At 31.0% G+C, this 24661-nt stretch overlaps 2 protein-coding genes across 2 annotated transcripts in view; one reads left to right on the forward strand and one right to left on the reverse strand.

Moving 5' to 3' along the window:
- Trax (Translin associated factor X) overlaps nt 1–24661 on the forward strand; it is a 639975-nt gene that overhangs the window by 486547 nt on the left and 128767 nt on the right. The gene's annotated exons all lie outside the window — the stretch shown is intronic.
- On the reverse strand, nt 21048–21990 carry LOC142324449 (uncharacterized). Its single transcript, XM_075365278.1, has 2 exons — nt 21940–21990; nt 21048–21816 (listed from the first exon to the last, which is right to left on the reverse strand). Exon 2 carries the CDS (start codon nt 21814–21816, stop codon nt 21397–21399), a length of 420 nt encoding a protein of 139 aa, XP_075221393.1. The 5' UTR covers nt 21940–21990; the 3' UTR covers nt 21048–21396.

Below are 24661 nucleotides of genomic sequence, written 5' to 3' on the forward strand. Positions count from 1 at the left end.
AATTACTTTTTTTTTATATATGAAAAAAAATCGATTACATATTTAAATACTTACCAACTTATATGGAGAAGGAAGGCGTATATTAAAAGTAAACTAAAAAGAGAATTGGAAGAAAGTGATATAAAATTATTACAAAAGGTTATTGCCAAGTTTAAGAGGAAGAAATATGACATCAGTGTATGTGACGGGTACGTATACCCGTAGCATCGTAAAGGAATAAAAAATTGGGATAAGCGACACTTGTTTTTAAGTACTTTTGGGAGGGTTTTGAAGAGTTGCCACATTAAAGGTTCATGTATTACGATAGAATCTTGCTTAAATTTTGAAAAGAAACCTTGTATTGAAGTGACATTATAAAATCTGATAATAAATATAAATGATTTTATTATTTTAAGAGCAATTTCGAAAACACTTTTTCAATCCTAATTATTATTTTATTATCTTTTCTCACAGTTAAGTAGCTTTTGCATATATACATTTACCACTAACCTCTAATCTTTCCTGTTTAAGATTAATTGAGATTACATAATATTAAGGAAAACTATCCTAGATTATATTCTATAGACATTTTTTTTTTATACGATTGTAGTATATTTAACATGATGATATTGAAAATCACTTTTTAGTCCACGGCTTCTCTTGAATAGTCATACAAACACATGATTGTCAAGTAACATGTTTTAGCTTTGTATATTAATTTGTTCTCTGTACTCTTTCTTTTTCTTGTTTAGCCTCCGGGAATTACCGTTCAAGTATTACTTCAGAGGATGAATGAGGATAATATGTATGAGTGTAAATGAAGTGAAGTCTTGTACAGTTTCAGTTCGACCGTTCCTGAGATGTGTGGTTAGTTGAAACCCAACCACCAAAAAACACCGGTATCCATGATCTATTATTTAAATCCGTATAAAAGTAACTGCCTTTACTAGGACTTGAACGCTGGAACTCTAGACTTCCAAATCAACTCATTGTCTGTTCTCTTTACTCTAGAAAAACCGAACCGATTTTCTTGAAATTAATATAAACGATTTGTCTTAGATTCGCAAATTAAAGTGGATATTTGAAGATAACAATTAGCCACCGGTAGAATTTTACCCGAGGAGAGAAAACAAAAATTGCTTAATTTTTAAAAAAAAAAGGGTATCAAAATTGATTTTCGTTGAAAGAGCATATTTCGAAAAAATGTATAAAAATAAAAAGATGTATTTTATAGGTCGTCTTCTTATTCTTCTTCTTAACCGTTTAATAGACAGCTTCCTTCAGCTCCGCCACACTCCTGTTGGCTGTTTCTTTGATATTATCCAGCCAACGGATTCTTGGTCGGCCCAGTCGTCTTCTTTTTCCGTATTTTCTAATAAGATGTCGTTTCCAAGAAATTATTTTGTTCATGTCGTGACCTAAGTATGATAATAACAGCTTCAGCACCTAGCTTTCTAAGAAAAGATTAACTTGGATTTTATCTTAGATTTCTTTGTTATTTTGGCTGTCCACGGGATTCTTAGCACCCGGTGCCAACACCAGATCTCAAGAATGTCAATCCTTTTCCTGTCAGCCTTCTTGATGGTCCATGTTTCACAACCGTAGGATGCGATAGAAAAGACAATTATCCTGGTCAATCTGCAAGCTGATGTCATTGCTTTTCCATATTTTGTTCATCCCAATCATGGCAGCCCTACCAATTGCTAGATTTTTTTTTTCATTTCAGGTATGCCATTGAAAGATTATGCCATATACTCATTCAATGAGTATATATATAATATAATATACTCATTCATTGAAAGAGTATGCCATTGCTCAATCATCTCTCAAATCAGGCTCACAAATCTGCTTTTGGCAGATTTTTGAGCCAAGAAACGCAAAATCTTCAACCACCTCAATTTTCTCGTTGCCAATCCTCACACTAAGTTCTTAACTTTTGTTCTGTATATTGTATATACATATAATATTAATGCAATTAAAATTTTAAGCGGCTGAATGAGAAAAAAGCTTTCAGTTTGAACAGTACGTAACTTTTTTTCTAACAACCAGCGGTATTGAACTCTGATTTATTTTTTTTGTATTTCGTTGAAGATGTTTCATTTACAAATCTATGAGACTTTCTTTGTACTTTCATAGGTTGTTTTCTGATAGGAAGAATGGTTTGCAAATAGAAATATGCATAGAAGTTTTAGATAAAAAATTGCACGGCCACGAAGGCAATTTAAAGATATTTTTATTTACTATGTATCATTACGCAAAAACAAGCCAATAGAAAGTAATAACGGCAGAGAAGTAAAAATTTGATGTGGACAATCCTGATTCAATCCTGAAAATATGACTTCCTTGTACGCCTATTAAATTATGTATACACATTTAAAAAAAATGAAAAGTAGATAAGATTTTCCTTCTGATATTTTTTATTTTTTTTTTATTGTTATTATTGAATTATTATTTATCGTAAAACTTTTTTTACAGTCGGAGGTTAATAATTATTATTAATAAATCAATATATTTCAATTTAAAAAAAATGTTTGAATCGATGTGCCTTTCCCTTGTAAGATCAAAATTTTCATTAATTAAAATTTTATTTGTCTATACCTCTGGAGCCTATGAAAATAAATACCATTTACGATATATCGTTGAAAAGCTCTCAATAGGGCTTATTACTGCAGTTAAGGAAAAATCCAAACGTTTTGGATTTTGAGCTTTTTTGGACACTTTTGGTCCAGTCGATTGCAATCAAAAGGGGAGGTACACAACTAGAAGTTACAACAGTTCTAAATACAAAATTTCAACATCCTACGGCTAATCATTTTTGAGTTATACAAGATATATACGTACGTTCGTACAGATGTCACGCCGAAACTAGTCAAAATGGATTCAGGGATGGTCAAAATGCAGATTTCCGTTGAAATCTGAGAACCGAAATTTTTCGCGATTACAATACTTCCTTTACTTCGTAGAAGGAAGTAAAAATATCTTAAAATTATCTACGTGATCCTAATCTTTCTTCTTTCTTCATGAATATTACACAGCAGATTTAAGGTCAGTTAATTTGAAAGTTTATCGAGTATCTTAGATAAATTGTGTTACATAATATCATGTAGTATACTAGGGAAGAGAAAATACTGAGTGAGCTAATAAAAAGACCATTTTACGACACCATATGTCGATCCTGCTTCGTCCATCTATAGTAATTCTACTTCCCAAATAACAAAATTCTTTTACCTTCATAATCTTTTCTCTTCCTATTTTCACATTCAGTGGTCCATCTTCATTATTTCTACTACATTTCATTACTTTCGTTTTGTTGTTGTTTATTTTCATGCGGTATTTCTTGCGTAGGACTTCATCCATGCCGTTCATTGTTTCTTCTAAATCCTTTTTACTCTCGGCTAGAATTAATATATCATCAGCAAATCGTAGTATCTTTATATTTTCACCTTGTACTGTTACTCCGTAAGTAGTGTAAAAATGCCGGTTCTGGGACAAGCGTCATCAATGACGTCATCAAAAAATCAATGACGTCATCACCCCGCCCCCCGCCCCCTCTGACGTCATCAAAAAAAAAAATTGACCTTTGACCCGAAAAAAAAAAAAAAAAATTGACCTTTGACCCGAAAAAAAAAAAAATCCCCCCCCTCTGACGTCATCAAAAAAAAAAAAAAAAAAAAAAAAAAAAAAAAAATGTGCTTACTTCGGCATAAAAAAATTTACACGTGCTTGCTGACTTTGCATTAACCTTGTTTACTAGTTTGAAAGTCAACCGATAATGCATTTGCGTCAATTGGTGATAGCATTGTTATTTTCAAAGTTATCTCAATGATAATGATAGCCGATACATATAAATACCCGCCAAAAATTTAACGGATTCATACTACGTTTTGCTGTTACTGTTACGTTTTGCTGCTACTATTATATTATCATCTTTATCATCTTTATTTAAAGAGGTAAGTGAAATAATATTTAAATGTAAAATTATTCGCTTAAATATAATTCTATTTCATATTTATTTAATAATTATTTTTCCAGCCAATATTTAAATGTAAAATAATTCTGTTCCAGTTTATGTATTTAAAATCAATTCTTGTACATCTAGTTCATAAAATTAAAATAAATAGTAATGCAACTGTTTTCTTTGCAGATTAAATAAAATTAATACTCTTGTTACTGTTACGTTTTGCTGCTACTATTATATTATCATCTTTATCATCTTTATTTAAAGAGGTATGTGAAATAATATTTAAATGTAAAATTATTCGCTTAAATATAATTCTATTTCATATTTATTTGATAATTATTTTTCCAGCCAATATTTAAATGTAAAATAATTCTGTTCCAGTTTATGTATTTAAAATCAATTCTTGTACATCTAGTTCATAAAATTAAAATAAATAGTAATGCAACTGTTTTCTTTGCAGATTAAATAAAATTAATACTCTTGTTACTGTTACGTTTTGCTGCTACTATTATATTATCATCTTTATCATCTTTATTTAAAGAGGTATGTGAAATAATATTTAAATGTAAAATTATTCGCTTAAATATAATTCTATTTCATATTTATTTAATAATTATTTTTCCAGCCAATATTTAAATGTAAAATAATTCTGTTCCAGTTTATGTATTTAAAATCAATTCTTGTACATCTAGTTCATAAAATTAAAATAAATAGTAATGCAACTGTTTTCTTTGCAGATTAAATAAAATTAATACTCTTGTTACTGTTACGTTTTGCTGCTACTATTATATTATCATCTTTATCATCTTTATTTAAAGAGGTAAGTGAAATAATATTTAAATGTAAAATTATTCGCTTAAATATAATTCTATTTCATATTTATTTAATAATTTTTTTCCAGCCAATATTTAAATGTAAAATAATTCTGTTCCAGTTCATGTATTTAAAATCAATTCTTGTACATCTAGTTCACAAAATTAAAATAAATAGTAATGCAACTGTTTTCTTTGCAGATTAAATAAAATTAATACTCTTGTTACTGTTACGTTTTGCTGCTACTATTATATTATCATCTTTATCATCTTTATTTAAAGAGGTAAGTGAAATAATATTTAAATGTAAAATTATTCGCTTAAATATAATTCTATTTCATATTTATTTAATAATTATTTTTCCAGCCAATATTTAAATGTAAAATAATTCTGTTCCAGTTTATGTATTTAAAATCAATTCTTGTACATCTAGTTCACAAAATTAAAATAAATAGTAATGCAACTGTTTTTTTTACAGATTAAATAAAATTACTTTGTTATCTTCATTTAAAGAGATAAATATAAAATAGTTTTTAAAAATGTGTTTACAAAAAAATGAATTTTTTGTTAAAAATATGTTTGACATTGATGAAGAGATTGATGAAAGTGAAGAAGAGGTTGATGAAAGCGACGTATGTAGTGATTGTGAAAATATTGGACATGAATGTAAAACTAAATGGTGTATAGTTCCATTTGAATCTTTAGCAGTAGGAGACTTATTTGATGTTTGCCAGCAATTGTTTCCCGACTATTTTGTAGATGTAGTAGGTGAGACAATAGATTCTGATGATGAAGAGGGAATAGAAGTTCCTACTGCAGTAGTAATAATAACAGAAAACCCGATACCATTTACAACAATATATCATCCACTACATGGTGAGGGTTGGGATGGGATTGTATATTTTTAAAAAAATTCTAATTTAGTAATTCAATAATTAATTCATTTAATATAAATTTATGTTTTCAGAAATGTTATTTTGTTTAGAATCATTCCAAGATGAAGTAATAGCATTGTGTGATGAAAATTTAACATCGGATAGAGTATTTTTAAGTTTAATTAAAAAGCAATCACCATTTACTACAAAAATTAATTTGAACATTAATCAGAATTTAAACATAGAAAGTATAATTAATATTAAAAATTGGATAAGAGATCTTTGTTTAAAAAACGATTCATATTTTAGTGTAGCTACAAATGCTATTATTTATTTAAATGAGTTTTTATCAAAAGAAAAAATTGAAAGTGCGGAACTAAAGTTAATAGCTTGTGTGTGTTTATTTATTAGTTCAAAATATATTGAAGCGTATAATTATTTTTTAGTAAGTGATTTAATTAGTTTAACTTCTGGATTATATAATAAAAATGATATTTTTAATTATGAGATAAAAATTTTGAAATGTTTACAATGGAAAATTGCAATTGTTACTCCACATAGTTTTATACTTCAAATTGTGATTAGGAGTAAGATCATAAATCAGTACAGTATAAGAAATATTATGTATTTATCACATGCTATTATAAATGAATTGATATGCGTTGATTTTGATAATATTTTACCTAGCGAACTTGCTGCAGTATCTGTTTGCATTTCTCTTAGTTTTTGTATTTCTTCGAAAAATATTTTTAAGTTACTTATTGATGAGGTTGAACAAATTATAAATTCGAAAAATATACGAAATTTTATTTTAAAAACGTTAAATAATGAATTCATTTTTAAACAGATGAGTCGAGCAAGAAGAATTATTATATCTGATGAGGAAGAAGAAGTACAATTAGTTAACAACGGTGAAATTTCAAACATCTTACGAGGTATGGAGGCTGTCGAACCTGCAGAAAATGAAGCTAGACCGGGTCCATCCGGTTTACAACATTCTTCAGCTGGTGGGTTGATTAATATGGAACCGGATGAACTTTCAATAACATTAATTGATATTATTATTCTATTTTATTCGTATGGTTTGATTTCTATCACCCTCTGGCAAGAAGCATTACGTAGGGCTGAAGAGAAAGTTATGGCGCATCCATCAATAAAAATAAAATCTATATTTCAGATTTTAAAAATTTATATACAAGGACTCAGAACTAGGGTAATGTTACCTCACGCATATGATGATAACCAAATGGGTATTTTAGATGTGTTACATAAAACATTACCCTGTAGTGAGATTCTTGTAGGGGCGAAAGGATTGAGTGATTCAGATAAGCCACAATTTTTAAAATCTGATGTAGATGAAATCTGGAATTACATGAAGGTTTGTAATAGAAAAAGGACAATTGAAGACGTTTTTAACGAAGAGGCCATCCCGCAACGTGAACCATTTACTTATTCACAATCAATTGAGATAAAATTAAATGACAAACAATTTTTAGCATGGACACCAGCAAAAAAAGGTAAATATTTGGTGAGGCTAGAGTTGTTTGAGACAGATGACATTGAAGGGTTATCGTTTAAGGATAGATACAAAAGAGTAAAAACTAAATTGGAGATGGTTATTAATGAAAATGATGAACGCTTCGAATTAATTAATGATATTATTTCGCTAGCATGTGATAATTTAAAAACTGAAAACGGGTATAAAAAAGTAGTTAGACCAGTTGCAAAGGTAAGTCCTATACAGCAACAAAATTAAATGTTTACTTGATTAACTTTTTTGTTTAAATTTTTTTCGCAGGATTGAAACAGGAAAATGGACAATAAATATAAAAGAGTTAGGTTGGAAGCAGTTCAGCGTATGGGAGAGTTTACTCTAATTGAAAATGCATTTGCATGTAATCTTTTAACGTATTATTATAAAAATGATAATGATGTATGTTCGGATGTATGGTTAGCGTTGCAGAATGCTAGTGAACATATTGTTTTAATATTAACAGAATCAGAAAAAATATAGATCTAAGATTAATCTTCTTTATATGGATACCGATAGCTTTTTTTATGAAATAGAGACTGATGATTTTTACCAAGATTTACAAGATGAAAGTTTTATTGAGTATTTTGATACGTCTGATTTTCCTGTTTCACATCCTCTTTTTTCAATTAAAAATAAAAAAGTTTTAGGTAAATTTAAGGATGAATGTAACGGCATTCCTATAAAAGAATTTATCGGATTAAGAGCAAAATTATATACTTTTACAACTACAAAGGGGATTACGAAAAAAGCTAAAGGAATAAAAAAGAATGTAGTAAAAAACAAATTAAATATCAACCATTACAGAAACTGTTTATTGAAAGCAAGTGACGATAGCAAAGACCTTTATGTTCAAATGAAACTGATTCGATCAAAAAAACACTTAGTTGAAACTGTGACAGTAAACAAATTAGCATTAAGCAGTTATGATGATAAACGTGTTGCAGTTAATAACATATTAACTTTACCTTGGGGGCATGTTGATATTCCTTTAGAACTTAAACGTTTATTTAATCATTAAATTATTTTCAATTTTGTTTTTTCTTTTCAGTTAAAAATGTACAAAAAATCTTGTTATTATAGCATTAGAGTAACCAAACCGCTTTCATTAGTAGCATGTTCAACATTAAGTGTGGTTCAAGCAATAACTAGTGGCTTAATAGAGGTTACAGATGAATTAAGGCATTTATTTTTAATACTAGACGAAAATGAATTAGATTTTAAAGTTAATGTATACAGCAGGTTTAATTATAAGAATGTAATCGATCCGAATATATGTTATTATTGTTTACTAAATAATTTTTTCTCACTTACATATCTTTCAGTTAAAGAAATGGTTGATAACTATCTTTGTGTTCATTTGACTAAAAATTTAAATATTGATGATGAAGAAGAAAATTATATATTTTCTGTTTTAACAACAGAAACTCTCAATAACATTGTATCAATTTTAATTAATAAAAAACATAACAATTCCGTAAAGATTCACTTTCTTACAGAAAGATCGAATAAATGGTTTAGTTATTTATTTAGTAAACAATATAATTCTATATTATATAGTAAAAATTGGTAATTTTATCAATAATATTTTAAATAAATATTTATTGTTTTAATTAAATTAATGTATGTTTTATTTTATTATAATCAATATAAAATGTATTTAGTATTTTAATATATTCAATTAAAATATATTTATTATTTTATTATATTCAATTAAATTAATGTATGTTTTATTTTATTATAATCAATTAAAATGTATTTAATATTTTAAATAAATATTTATTGTTTCAATTAAATTAATGTATGTATTATTTTATTATATTAAATAAAGATGTATTTAGTATTTTATTATATTTAATAAAATGTATCCAGCATTTTTTTATAGTCAAAAGTAAATGTTTTGTAAAAATAAATAATTTTTCAAAGTTTATTTCAGTTTTTATTTTATTTCAACCTTTTTTATCATTAAAAACTAATTATAAAAAGGATAAAAGGTAGTTATTTTTATTAAAATAAGTTACAATACATTTTTCTGAATTAATTTATTAAATAAAATTTGATTACAAATTTCAATCAAAAATATAATTTTTACATGAACTTATCCATAATTCTTTCTTTATCCTAAATTCACACAATTCCTTTTAAACTTCTTTTTTAGGATAAACATGAAATTTACTGATAAATTCAGTGAACTGTTTTAAGATATTGTTACTGTAACATAGCAAACCAAAAAGCTCATGATCTTTAGTTCCAAATCTGATTACTTTTTGGAAGAATTCATTATACTCATAATAATTTCCATTCTTAAAAAAATAAAGTAGTCCGTTGTTAAAACGAGTAACCCCATCTATATCTGCCGGTATTCCAGGAAACAGATTGGATACAAGATCTGTTCGAGCAACAGTGAATGAACATTCATTTATCTCCCCCACAAAATCTTCATTATAAATCACATAAGTTTTTCCAGTATATGTATTTACGATACCATTAATCGTACAAGGATGACCGATGTTAAAGTGTGAACATACATTCCTAGGATAGCCTATGACCAACTGTTGAGTATTAAGATTGAACATAAACAATTTATGATTTTCAATTAATACTATTTCTCCGTTCGGTCTCTGGTACATCGCATCTATTCCTTTGAATGTATCTAAAGAAAGAAACTTTAATCGTTCAGTAATTTCAAGTGGTCTATAATAATTTTTGCTATCATATTTACTGCTGTTCGCAATATTTATTATCCATAACTGTTTTTTGAATATTACATAAACTTTACCATTTACTAGCAAGTAATGAATTTTATTCTCATCATCTTCTTTTATTGCGCACACGTCGGTAATAACCTCTGAAGACTTAGGAACAGTAGTAGATTTAGTCGTTTGAACAGGTTTAGCAGTAGTTGTCATCGCTTTACTGCCGTAAAGCGACTGAATGGCTAATATATCGTCTTCGCTTAAATTTGAACGTTTGTTTAGTAAAGGGTACATGAGAGCATCTTTATTGAAAGAATGGCGAACACCCAAGGCGTGACCAATCTCATGCATCAACGTGCTCAGAAGGTTGGTTTTGTCTTTTTCCTCTTTACCTTCAGGATCAAAATTCCAATTCTCCTCTTCATCAATGTGAATTTCTATGGGTGTGTTAGCAGTGTTAGGAGAAAACGCATGCGCCAAAACACCTCCAGGTCCATCAAATTTGCTCGAGCATCGAACTTTATCGTTTTTGGCACATGTGTGGATACCATATTTGTCAGAAATTAGGATATCATATCCGTAATAATCATGTTTGAAACTTAACGATGTGTGCTTTGCCCATTCATCAAAAGCTATGTTAGCTAATTTCATCTTTTCAGCCGTTGCTCGTTGGTAGTGCCATTTCAGTTCTGGTTTTCTCCATATGATTCTTGAAACTACATACGGTAAAATATCTGGTACACCGCATCGAGGCTCACGCATGAGAGCGATGGTCTTACTATTTAACTCCCCATTAACCGGAAGATGAAAAGATTCTTGAAACAGTTTTACGGCATCTTTTACTGCTTTTTCATCAATTAAGCTTGCATTATCTCCTTTGAGATATCCATAGTCCAATAGAAATTTATTAGAATCAAATTCATCTGCATTTATAGAAATTGTTGTGATAAAAAACGTTATGAAGTATATGATAATCATCTTATTGCACTGTTTTAAAGACTGAACGTAACAAATGGAACATTTCATTTAAATACATTCCAAAATCTTATTGTTTAGAGGAGAAGGGATAATTAAACCTAAAATAAAAACAACTATTTCTTTTTTAAGTTATTTATTGTTCTTTAATAATCAAAATACAAATACATATTTTATTTGATGTTAAATTTTAAATACATTTTTATTTCAAATTAAAATTTATTATTCTTCACTCCAGTCTTTTTCATCTTCAGGAAACAGTTGATGAATCTTGATGTCTGGATCTTGTTGCATGTAGTTGGGTAGATCCTCATAAATTTTAGGCGGAACATACCTTCCGTAAAGGTCGATAATAACCTGCTTAGGAAGGTGACGTAGAACGTTACATCCGGGACTGTTTAAATAACACTCTTTTGCTTTTTCTATAGCATTTCCCACCGTTTCCAACATATAATAAAATTTACTTTGTTCACTCCACCACATGTGTAACCATATAGCCTTTTTCATAGCGCAATTATGTTTTTCACCAAAAGGGCATACTTTATTTATTGAAGAACCGAATAAATCGATCGGAGGACAATCGTAACCGTCAAGGTCTTTTATTATATTCCGTTTATTGTTTAGTATTTGTTCTAACACTTTTTTCTTTTCTTTGCACTTTACATATATAGTACACATTGGTGCTAAATTTTCAAAAATGGTTGATAACCTCAAGTGTTCAATAAAACCCGAATTCCAATTGAATCCGATTTGTTTCTGAAAGTTTTGTATTGCAACTCTTGTAGTTTGAGATGAAATATCATAGTAGTCAAAAGGTGGCTTGAATAGATATTGCTCGAATCGGAGCCCATCCAAAGAAATTAAAACTAATTCTTTAATGTAGACATCAGCGTTGGGTAAACGAAAAAAAGTAAAGTCTGATATAAAGACAGACATGTTGACTTTACCGACTAACAGACTAAACTGGTTAGGAAACGTTTTTGACTGTGCCAGTTAAAGGAGAATATTGCATTATGCAATCACTTATCATCAAACAATAGGCTGTTGTGTTGTCGGGAATGTTGGTAGAAGTTTGTATCTCGATTTTAATATCGACCGCGCCAGTTTTCAAAGTATCGTTTTGTTTTGAACAATCTATAAAGATTAATGGCATAGCATAGTACTTGGATGGGGTAATTAACGCAGCCGCTGAATTCCTGTTATAATAAGATCTATAGAAACTCTTAAACATTTCGTATAATATAATGCTATCTCCTTGAATGTGTTCATAAGGATAATATACTGAATTCAGATACAAGCGTATGTTATTAAGTGAAATGGTATCAAAATTCGAAGCTCTTTTTGTTGCGTCTCCTTTTCTTGATGTTTGAAATCCAATGATAACATAATGAGGTTTTTCCACCTGCGTTGTTGTTTTAACTGTCCAAATTACATCTTTACTGATAGGTAGAGTTGGGTATTCGTACAAGTTCCACTTTCGGAACATCATCAAAATCGGTTCATCCTTATCTACCAGTCTAAGAAGTGATAACCGTTTTTCATCCGATACGTTAACATATGGTATTTTCCAACTAATTTTCGTTATTGTGAAGGTAAATGTTTTTCCAGCTGGAACGACAACAGCATTATTATTAGTGGAAGCCCGAAGCAGAATAAGTTCCTGTTTAACGTTTAGCAGTATCTTATTATAATCTTCAAAAAAGCCCAAGAGCATCTTCAGCGGAAGTAATACCTTAAACTTTGCCGATTCACCATCGATATATACACCGTTGACCGGTTGTATATCTTCAACACCGTCCGATGACCAACCATGCATAAAAATTGAATCTTTTTCGAAGTTTCTCAGTGATAGAGCATTTTTCATCGTTGAAGTTATCCCCACATTTCTCACCCTATCCACCTCCTGTCCTGCAATTTCATAACGAATTTCATCGAAAAGAAACGCGCCAAAATTGTTGCATAGTTTTAGTGTTGAATCTGAAACTCCATTAGCATCACTATACGTTCCGTTGATGAGTAAATAACTTTCGCACGGAAGCGTGTATACATCCTGTTGCTGGACAGGAATTCTTATTTCATCACTATTATTAAATGTAGTTGATGCATAAGGATAGTGAGTATGAAATTCTTTACCCGTAATGCTTTCATCAAATACCGCGTTCGCAGTATCAACGTCTATTATCTGTCCGCTCATTGTTGTAATACTTTAAAACCTAAAGATTCCAAAAATCGTACGTTTTCTCGTGTTAGCCGTTTAAGCTTCGCAGGTTGACTAGTCGTTAACGGGACTATAGGAGGGAATTTATATTCTGCTTTATCAACAAAAATCAGCACCATCGTTTCTTCGTCTTAAATGCAGTCTCACCGTCACTTCTTCACCACCGAAACTTATCAGTTCTGAATTTTGATTATAAACGTGCACAGTTATATTCCGTATAGACTTGGTGTTGACCGGAAGATAAATGACACTGTGCGGTACTTCAATTATCTTATATCCCCGTCCAACTCTGGGATAGAATTCGTGAATGATATGACCTTCTTCTCCGCCTACAAATGAACCGCGGGCGATGTTACAACTTATACGTATTGCATTTACAGATGAAATACTAACAGGTTTCTGAGATGTATGCCAGAAGTTTGCTGGTAGGACCATTTCATCAAATCCCAAAAGAGTACGGATAGAATGTGGTTTTGTAAAATCTACTATTTCAGTACAAAATAAACGCGAGTGCATCGTCGTAGGTTCGATTAAGATTTTAATCAAACATTTTGCATCATTTTTATTGCGATTTCGTTGTTTACCTTTATCATTGTCAGTCGCGTTCGATTCATCGCAGTTGCCCATCCCATGTTTCAATTTAATTTTCAAATCATCAATCTCATACATCCCCGGCGGAAGCTTTATCGATTTACTGCCATGGTAACCGTAATAAAACATATTATTTTTTTCTTTTTCTACATTTTGAATGTTATTATATGACATAAAATCAATCAGGCCGATTTCCCACGCGGCATCGCCGAGTTCTATCGGAGGGAAAAAATCTGCAGACAGTATAGAAGATTTTCCGTTTAGGCAGAACATATCAGAAACTTTAAACATAGATGCCCGCAAACAACTGAATTAAAATCCTGCCTGCGGTCTAAATTATACTGGATGTTGACTTTCTCTTTGTTGGATTTAAGATATTGGACTAGCTCTTTAGGTGGCTGTAAATTACCGTAACTGTCAAAATAAAACACGTTCGCGTTACGTTTTTTATAACAAACCCAATGCGTACCCGGATTGAGGACACTGTCCAAGTTCACTATTCCCGATTCGAATTTATTTATTCTAGCTGGTAAAGTATCGCGCATGAAAACACCTCTGAAGTGGGGTAAATTAATTTTTCGCGCAAACCGTATTAACTCCACATCTGATAAAGGATGAATGGGGAGTTTGCGTAGTAAATTTAATGCTTTTTTCTGCCTTGACGACGACGACGACGACGACTGCGACCTGCAGACCGGCGTTTTTTTACGCCGCATCCGGTTTTAGATCGGTACGGTTCAAGATAAGCACCTTTCCCCTTTTTTCTTATAGTTTTTTTTCGCACACCTCTGACTGAAGCTTTCTTCAATCTTCCGCCGAATTTACTCTTTATTTTCATAGCGTTTGTTACAGCCCACGCAGCAGCCTTCTCTGCAATGCTGGAATCGGGCGCGGATACCCTTTGCCAAGCTCTTTCCGCTAACTCTTTATCAGCTTGTGCTCTTCGCCGAGAATCGTTGTAGATACTATACGCTATATCATGCGCCTTACAAGCTTTATCGAGTGGATTTATACCAAGATCGCCTCTTTCCAATCTTTGTTTTAGTTTTGTTCCGGGTCCGCAATATTGGTAACCGGGTATGTGAGCCTCGAAAGGAAGAAGATCTACAGCCCGATTGAGAACTGTTCCTACTACGTTACGTGCAATACCGAAAGTTTTACCCGGTAGACTTTCGATCGAACTTATCAATCCGTTTCCTGTTTTACAACTAACGTTACACTTGTTCGTGCTCTTCATTTTATCCCCAACTAAAAGTCTTCGGTCAATGCATCCGTATTTAAATCAGATTCTTTTTCAGTTTGAGTTACCGCATCTTTCTGAACCTCGCTTTTCAATCGAGAAATACTTTCCTCTAATCGCTGACGAACAATGGGGTCATTAGTATTTTTACTTCTTAAAGGATTTTCTATTTCTTTTCCTATCATATTTTCTATTTTAGCGATGATCTCATCGAATTTCTGTTGAATAAGGAACCGTACATATCTCATGGTCACCAAATCGTTTTCATCATCTGGATGAGCGGCGTTTTTGGCACGAGCTCCTTTGAAATCTACCACTTTAAAATGTGTTTGTTCTTCACACGCTAAAAAATCGTGATCAGAGGCATATTGCTCGATTAAATATATGCAATCGTCCATGTTAACAGCATCATCATAATATTCCGCTGATGCTAGATTGCAAATCTTTTTTTCGCGGGCGTCGATATCACCCTCTTCAGTAATCCCAAACGGGATTCTTGAACCAAATTCTGTCTGTCCTAACCTGTTGACTGGCATGATCTCAAATGACTTGCTTACAGTGCGCCTTCTCCTTTTATTAGTCCTCGTTCTTTTAATTCCTCGACTATCGATACAATTTCATTATCATGTGCGGTATTACCTGCCTTTTTTGACGCGATCAATAGTTTTAGCCTCTCACAGATTTCGTTAGGATCATCAAAATAAACGTAATCGACTTTATGGTTTTCATTCAAAGTCATTGCAGATGGTACTAAACCTTCACCTCGTTTTTTCGAGGTGAACGGTGGAAAAAGCTTGCTTATTACTTCCACATACTTAAATCCCGAATTAGTCTTTACCCGTTCCAGAGCGGAATTATTTCTTCTGTGCGCATTTGTTGCGATTAAAATTTTCCTATATTCTTCCAAATCTTCTTCAGTGAATAACTTCGGTTTTTTCCAGAAAAGTAATTCGAACAAACCTCGGCTTGCAGGATACTTCACTTCTCTTATCAGGATGTTACTTTCCTTATCGAAATCGATTAATGAATCTCCAATCTTCAGTTCGTTTCCTTCAAAATGAACACCGTAAACGTTATCCATGTTGTTTTCTACATCTCTGATGGCGTCAAGCATAAATTCCTGCGCTAACCCTTCTCGCATGCTTGTCTTGAGAGACATGCTCATTTGCATTTTCCCTTCGGGTGTATTCAACATTTGTACTATGCTGGGTTGAGATTCATAAGTCTCTTCTTGTTCGATCCTAGGTGACTGTTCGGTTTCTTCGGCTTTTTCAGCTCGATGGTGAGCCGAATAAGAAAGAAATCTTTTAGCCTTTTGTCGACGTCTCATACCGGTCATTTCATCATCTACCCTATCAGATGGTTGAGCTAGCTGAAAAGGAAATGGACTAGAAGTATCCATCTTATTATGTAATTTTGCAGTCGACCTTTTTATTTCAGATTCTGGTTCATCATTTGCTAAAGAACGTTTACTATGTTTCATCCTATCTTCTTCAGTTAATTGATCGAATATAGAACCCATATCAAACCTCTTTTCAAAATCTCGGTAATCTCGCTCCTCTTTTTCACGCAACTCTTCAGCTGAGATTTTCGGTAGTGAACGTTCTTTTGAATCTATTTCTTTTTTTATCCGTTTTCCCATTTCTCTCTCTTCAGAACCGAACTGTTCTGCTATCTTAATCAGAGGTTCAGTAAGCGGTTTGAAATCTTGTTGAAGTCTTAAATCGGACTCGAATCTTCCTCTTACCAATTCGCCATGTTTTCTTTTAATACTCCTGCGGATCTCCGCGATCTCCGCGGTGACACGCTCACGATCCTCCATAGTAGACATTTATGTTTAATCTGACTGCATGCACTCACTATCTTTCTTTAAGTATGTTGAAGTATTTAAAGTTGATTCATAAGCGCGCACGTTAGCCTGTAGGCTTTTTTAGGCTTTTTCATAAGCGCGCACGTTAGCCTGTAGGCTTTTTTAGGCTTTTTCATAAGCGCGCACGTTAGCCTGTAGGCTTTTTTAGGCTTTTTCATAAGCGCGCACGTTAGCCTGTAGGCTTTTTTAGGCTTTTTCATAAGCGCGCACGTTAGCTTGTAGGCTTTTTTAGGCTTTTTCATAAGCGCGCACGTTAGCCTGTAGGCTTTTTTAGGCTTTTTCATAAGCGCGCACGTTAGCCTGTAGGCTTTTTTAGGCTTTTTCATAAGCGCGCACGTTAGCCTGTAGGCTTTTTTAGGCATTTTCATAAGCGCGCACGTTAGCCTGTAGGCTTTTTTAGGCTTTTTCATAAGCGCGCACGTTAGCCTGTAGGCTTTTTTAGGCTTTTTCATAAGCGCGCACGTTAGCCTGTAGGCTTTTTTAGGCTTTTTCATAAGCGCGCACGTTAGCCTGTAGGCTTTTTTAGGCTTTTTCATAAGCGCGCACGTTAGCCTGTAGGCTTTTTTAGGCTTTTTCATAAGCGTGCACGCTAGCCTGTAGGCTTTTTTAGGCTTTTTTAGGCTTTTTCAGGCTCTTTTCAAGCTCTCTTTCGCGTTTTTGTATGCTTTTTTCAGGCTTTCCGATAAAGATGTCAAAATTAAATCTGTACCGTCCTTTATCAAAATCTCTCTCCTTATCAATTACTAAAAATCCATTTTTTATCCGGTTCCAAGCCTCATTACATATTTCTTTAAACTTTTCAAATGATATATCCGGTGTAACATGATCATGATATATATGTCTCAGGTTTCTTTCATCCTGTCGAAACACCATGAGAAAATTCGCATTGTCTCGGACCAATTGTTTAGGAATTTTACTATATGTTTGACTCATATAAAACACATCAATGTTATTATGCCGTCCCATAGTAAAATATTTTGTTATGTTATTTTGTTTTTCGCATATTACATCATCGAATATCATTATAGAATTCGGTTCCGTTTCTTCCGGTGCCACAATAACATCGTTATCACTATAAGGATAGTAACCTATCCCTTCAACATCAGTCAACAAACTTTTTAAAAATAAGTATTTAGGCTGGTACAATGATTTAGAAAAAAACATATATGTTACTGAACCTTAACCCGCTAGGGTCAAATAAAAGATTGAAAACTGCATTCGTCTTACCAGAATTTGAAGGACCTACAACCAAGCATCTGATATTATCTGGAAGAAGAGGACTATGTCTTTTTATAGAATTTAAATCAGATACCTCACCTATTAAACGGTCAAAATTAATTACTGTTAGCTTCCGATCTTGTTCTTCAGCATCCATCTCTGCTACTGAATAAATTACATAAGTGTAATTTATTTTATTAAATCCTTTTTATCTATCCACGAGTCCTCCTTCTTATCAAATCCCAACCAGCGAACTAATAATTTATCACCGCGTTTTTTTAATACTTTTTCAACCAAATAAACGTTGCCGTACTTGGTTTTACTAAGTTCTTCCGTATAGAAACTTCCTTTTAACACTTCCCCTTTCCCATCTTTAAGAATGTACGTTATAGGTTGTGTTTGTTTTATCTTGAAAATTGTAAAAACTTCATTAGTCCAATTCGGAAGATATCCTTTCGCAAATATCTTTTTATACTTACTTATCCTTACCTGATCACCAACATTAAATTTAATCGTGGTCGTATGCTGATGACGTTTTTTTGCAACCTTTAATATATTTAACAACACTTCGCGTTCGTTTTTATAAGAAACATCTTTAGGTTTAAAACCAGTAGTTCTATGCACCCTATTGTTATATTTTTCAATTATTTCATCCAATATACTTACCCATCGGTAATCACCCTGTTCGGTAAATTTACGCCACATATTAGTCTTGAGAGTTCTATTGAACCGCTCCACTATTGATGCCTTTTTATCGGAAAAAGTTGAATAATGATTTATATTGAATTTTAGTAATAACGATCTCAATTTTGAATTAAACCATTCTTTTCCATCATCGGTTTGAAAATGCTTCATTTTATGTTTATGAAATATGGGTTTAAGGACCATTACAACTTCATCTGCGTTTTTACTCTTCAATGGAAAAGCAAAAGCAAATTTTGAAAAACAATTTATAATTGTGAGAATATATTTATATCCCCTATTAAATCTTGAGTATTGTATCATCTCTACTAAGTCTGCTTGGTACAAATCGTCTATACCCTTAAGTTCAACAGACCTTGTCAAAAAATTTCTGCGAGCTTGCTTGTGAAACTCTCTTGCTATCCCTTGTTTAACACTCATCATTTTATTATAAACTAAATTTAAATTGGATGTTTTTAACTTATATATTTAAGGTGAAAAATAAGGATAAAATAATAAAATTCTTTTCAATTTATAAATCTATTTATTCATTGGTTTTGATAACATATTATTTTACAAATAATAAACGAGATAAAATTCCCACTCAATTAATTTGTTTCGCAAAAATTCATATTCAATAACTGTCGGTATTTTCATTTTTACTACTTCTGTTTTATTACCGAAATATTTTCCTTTCTTTATTACTTCTAATCTTGATAAAGGGAAAGTTTTCTTCAAAATATTTATTAAATGATTTATCGATTTTATTCGACCTCCCGGTACAAATCCTATTATCCATGAATCGCTTGTGATATCAGATTCAGATTCGCAAGCTGTCTCGTCGGAAGAACTCTCTCCCATCATTGATAAATATTCTTCAGATGAAGACGAACCCATTATTTCTCCACAACACTCCGTCAGCAATTAACCTAGAACAAACAAATAGAAAATAATTATACAAATACTTATATATTACTGATAAACTTATAAAAATGTTTACTAAAATACAACACACCTTTCATTTTATTTTTCACCATTTTGCAATTATATGAAACTTTTTGATGCTCCTTAAACGGGTTATCATTATCCAACCACTCAAAATTTCAAGACCACATTCGATACATGCCACAGAATCCATCACGCCGGTGAAATAAAATCCTGCTTCCAACAATAATTCAACCTTTGGAAAAAGCCTTGGCCAATTACTAAAAGTACTCATCATCAGGTCAATACAAACTATGCTATCTTTAAAAAATAAACAACAATTGAATAATTCTTCAGCAACACTACAAGTTTCATCATATGTTTTATGTGCAATTCCACAATGAAATAAATTAGTTTCAGAGGTTATAGTCCAATTACATTCCTTACATGAAACGATTCCATCATTATCGAAGCGATTTAATCCACATTCTTTAATAATTCTGAATGGGAGTGTGTTTATCCTTTTGCTGAGCGCCGCAAACGGGACAAACATCTCCTAGATTTATTTTTCTGATTCCACTTTTGACAGCATATAGTCTTATATCAAATTCAATTTCTTCTAGTTCTTTTTTAAATATGTTCAGCCTCTCACAGTAGCTCTTAAGAATCTCTTTTTGCAACTGCGACATCAATCTTAAACAGAAACAAAAAAATATTAGAAACAGAAAATATTAGGAACAAAAAATTAAAAAATTCCTTTCAATAAATTATTAACATACCTTTTTCACGAATGAATAATTATATTCTTCTTCTATGACTGTTGATTACTTCTTCTACAACAACTGATTCATTTGGTTGCAAAAAGGAAATATAATATACTATAACGTTAAAGACATTTATTAAATACTAAAATTAAAGTGTTACTTAAACTAACATAAGAATTAAAAACAATTATTTAATACTAAAACAAAACTAGCATGTAATAGCTTCAGTCATTTCAATTTTTTATTTAAACTATTTTTCCACCTTTTGTTTCAATTACTAATTGTATTGGGCTTCTACAGAAAGGACATTTTTTTTCATCGACTATAGGTTTACTTTCGAGACGATCATTACATAATTTGCAGACGGAATGACCACACAAAAAAAAAGTTACTTTTATTAAATTACTAAAGCAAATTTGACAAATATATTTTTCTTTTATCTCATCTTCTGATAAAGAATTTATTTCAATATCCCCCTCCTGGGTTTCGTCAAATTCATTTTCTTCATGTTTCACAATACATAATAATATATTAGATATATTATTGGAAAATGGATAAATAATATATTCTCCTTCTTCTATAATCGCTGATTCATTCGACTGCAAAAAGGAAAATATAATAAATCAATTTAAATTAAGCTTAGAAACATTTATTCAATGCTATAATTAAAGTATTACATAAATTACATTCGACAGGTACTTTTTTAAAATATAATAACTTACATCTAAAACATATTGGATGTGCACATGGAATAGTAATAAATTTAATTACATTTATTTTACAAAATTGGCATGTTATTGCTTCTCGATCGTTTAAAGCAATTGTTTCACTAAGTCTAATAGGAAAACTATTTTTATCAGGTTTCCTTTGCGATTTTGCAAAACCTTTATTTAACATTTTATGTAGAACAGAACCATTTTTTATTTTGTGCATAAATCCTCCACCTTTTATTAATAAAGAATTTTTTGTTGAACAAATCATTACTCCACAGTTGATTACCTCTTTCATCGGTATATTTTCAATATTTATTTTCATTTTATATTCTCCTTCTTCTTTTGCATTTAGACAACGCCTAAGTCCAAAATAAGCCTCTTGTTCATTATGAAACTGAAATTGAAAGAAAGACCTATTAGTTTCTCTGTAAAACTAAAAATATATTTCTTTTTATCAAATAAAAAAATAATATTTGCCTTTGTAAATCTAACACGGTTTTCGAGGATGAATGATGTTGTTACTACTGTGCTTTCTTCACTTTCATTATTTTCAACATCAGCAGCAGCCTCTGCTATGAGGTTATCGTTGCCGTCATCTAATAAAGGATGATGTTGTTGGTCGTCGACTTCCCCATACACCAACCTTCGCGGTATTAATAACTGCAGCCGCTGATTAGGAGTTCCCTCTAATTCATCATCTTCTTGTAAAACATCATAAACAACCTGTTCTAATTGCGCATCATTTACTGGAAACATTTCTTCGGACATCTACAAAGAAATATTTTCATTGTACTCTAACAAAAATAACGAAAAATATGTAATAATATATAACTTATAAGAAAAATAATAAAAAAATATGTAATAATATATTACTTCTAAGAAAAAACTTACTGTTTTATAAAGGTGACGAAAATATTGATATAATCCAATACAAAACGCCAGTTTTCCAATCTTAGCACCAATATGTTTTGAATTATTTAATTTTAATTAATCTGCAAAGAAAACAGTTGCATTACTATTTATTTTAATTTTGTGAACTAGATGTACAAGAATTGATTTTAAATACATAAACTGGAACAGAATTATTTTACATTTAAATATTGGCTGGAAAAATAATTATTAAATAAATATGAAATAGAATTATATTTAAGCGAATAATTTTACATTTAAATATTATTTCACTTACCTCTTTAAATAAAGATGATAAAGATGATAATATAATAGTAGCAGCAAAACGTAACAGTAACAAGAGTATTAATTTTATTTAATCTGCAAAGAAAACAGTTGCATTACTATTTATTTTAATTTTATGAACTAGATGTACAAGAATTGATTTTAAATACATAAACTGGAACAGAATTATTTTACATTTAAATATTGGCTGGAAAAATAATTATTAAATAAATATGAAATAGAATTATATTTAAGCGAATAATTTTACATTTAAATATTATTTCACTTACCTCTTTAAATAAAGATGATAAAGATGATAATATAATAGTAGCAGCAAAACGTAACAGTAACAGCAAAACGTAGTATGAATCCGTTAAATTTTTGGCGGGTATTTATATGTATCGGCTATCATTATCATTGAGATAACTTTGAAAATAACAATGCTATCACCAATTGACGCAAATGCATTATCGGTTGACTTTCAAACTAGTAAACAAGGTTAATGCAAAGTCAGCAAGCACGTGTACATTTTTTTATGCCGAAGTAAGCACATTTTTTTTTTTTTTGATGACGTCATTGATTTTTTTTTTTTTTTGAAATTTTTTTTTTTTTGATTTTTTTTTTTTTTTTTTTCGGGTCAAAGGTCTTTTTTTTTTTTTTTTTTTTTTTTTTTTTTTTTTTTTTTTGATGACGTCAGAGGGGGCGGGGGGCGGGGTGATGACGTCATTGATTTTTTTTGATGACGTCATTGATGACGCTTGTCCCAGAACCGGCATTTTTACACTACTTCCGTACTCTTGTACTGTTATCTAAATTGTTCTTTAACATCATTAACTGCTAGTTCTATGTAAAGATTAAAAAGTAACGGGGATAGGGAACATCCTTGTCGGACTCCCTTTCTTATTACGGCTTCTTTCTTATATTCTTCAATTATTACTGTTGCTGTTTGGTTCCTGTAAATGTCCAATCGTTTTTCTATCTCTTGAACCCTAATTTATTTAAAATGCTGAATATTTTATTCCAGTCTACGTTATCGAATGCCTTTTCTAGGTCTATAAATGCCAAGTATGTTGGTTTGTTATATATATAAAACATTTAAGCATGATGAGGACACAACTGTATTTTAATTCTACATTTAAGAGCATATTGTACTTTAAACGTATTTTTAGAATTTTAAGATTTAAACATAAATTCTGAAAGGGATCACCATTTCTACTTGTAAATTCACCGGGATTTTAAATTAAACATTACATGATATTTTTTTTTTATTTTATTAAATTTTTGTAGGTGATGATCACAAAATAGTTTTCAAATAACATGTCAAAAACTCCTACGGTGAGATCCGTCGAACTCGCGTGATATTCTAAGAAATAGCGTTATTTCTAAGATAATATGGTCTGGAAACAATAGTTTAACCGCATTCATTGATCGCCGTACGGTGTAACTGATTACCTTATCCTGCTTAAATTTTATCTGGATTGATTTCCGATTTCTCCCTAGCTAACTTGACAAAGATTCTTTGATAATTTGGATATATCGTTCTAACATTATGGTAACAGCATTCCCTCACTGTCCCCAAAGAAATATATATCAATTATTACAGAGGATGCTAATGTACACCTGAAATGGCTTTAGTATGTGCAATGGTTCTTAATGCATTTCAATAAAGTTGTTTGTAGCTCGATACCGAAATTTTATCCTCATAAGTAGAAATATGATTAATATAAATCAACTGTTACCATACAGTGAATAATAACTTCGTTAATGTTTATGAAATTCAGAAGTTGTCACCAAACAGTCGTACGATTAGTTCGATCGGCATCACCTGAATTTTGTGTGAATGCATATTTAAATCCTTATAAAGATCTTCGAATATGATGAAATTGAATGAAGATGAGTTTCTCAGGACTTTGATTTGAAACCGTTGAAAAATGTATAAATTCTTGTTGCTGGTAATTCCCTAAAAATGAGATACTATATCATTTATTGGCAATACTGATTTGTTTGCCTATAAGCAATAGTGTATCTAATTGGGCATCTTTATGTACTTAACATTTAATTCAAAATTCTAGTATTATTTTTTTCAAGTAAGACTTTTTACACAAGTTAATTCTTAAATGCTTATTTTTGTGCTTAAATTTGCAGCTCACCACTTTTACCCTAAGCACTGACAATACATCATGTTGAAAAAAATATGATTTATTGTTCGTGAAGCCCTGAAGCCCCTACAACTACTTCTGTTGTAGACATACCCTTTATCAGAATTTACATGGTCTTCTTTTTTTTTTCTTTTATATTAAAAATTATTTATTACCCATTTTCATAAAACTGTATGTCGGCATGATTTAGAAAAAAAATTGACCGTAATTGAGCTTTTCGTCGTTTGTAAAATCCTACTAGTAAAAATAAGAATTTTCTTTTATCACTCTTCTAGTAATTA

This window comes from Lycorma delicatula, chromosome 5 (assembly GCF_047948215.1).
Source record: "Lycorma delicatula isolate Av1 chromosome 5, ASM4794821v1, whole genome shotgun sequence".
NCBI classification, from domain to species: Eukaryota; Metazoa; Arthropoda; class Insecta; order Hemiptera; family Fulgoridae; genus Lycorma; species Lycorma delicatula.

Bases quoted from the DNA above. Each gene is read 5' to 3' on its own strand.
- LOC142324449 (XM_075365278.1), bottom strand. From the start codon at position 21,816: ATGTCCGAAGAAATGTTTCCAGTAAATGATGCGCAATTAGAACAGGTT.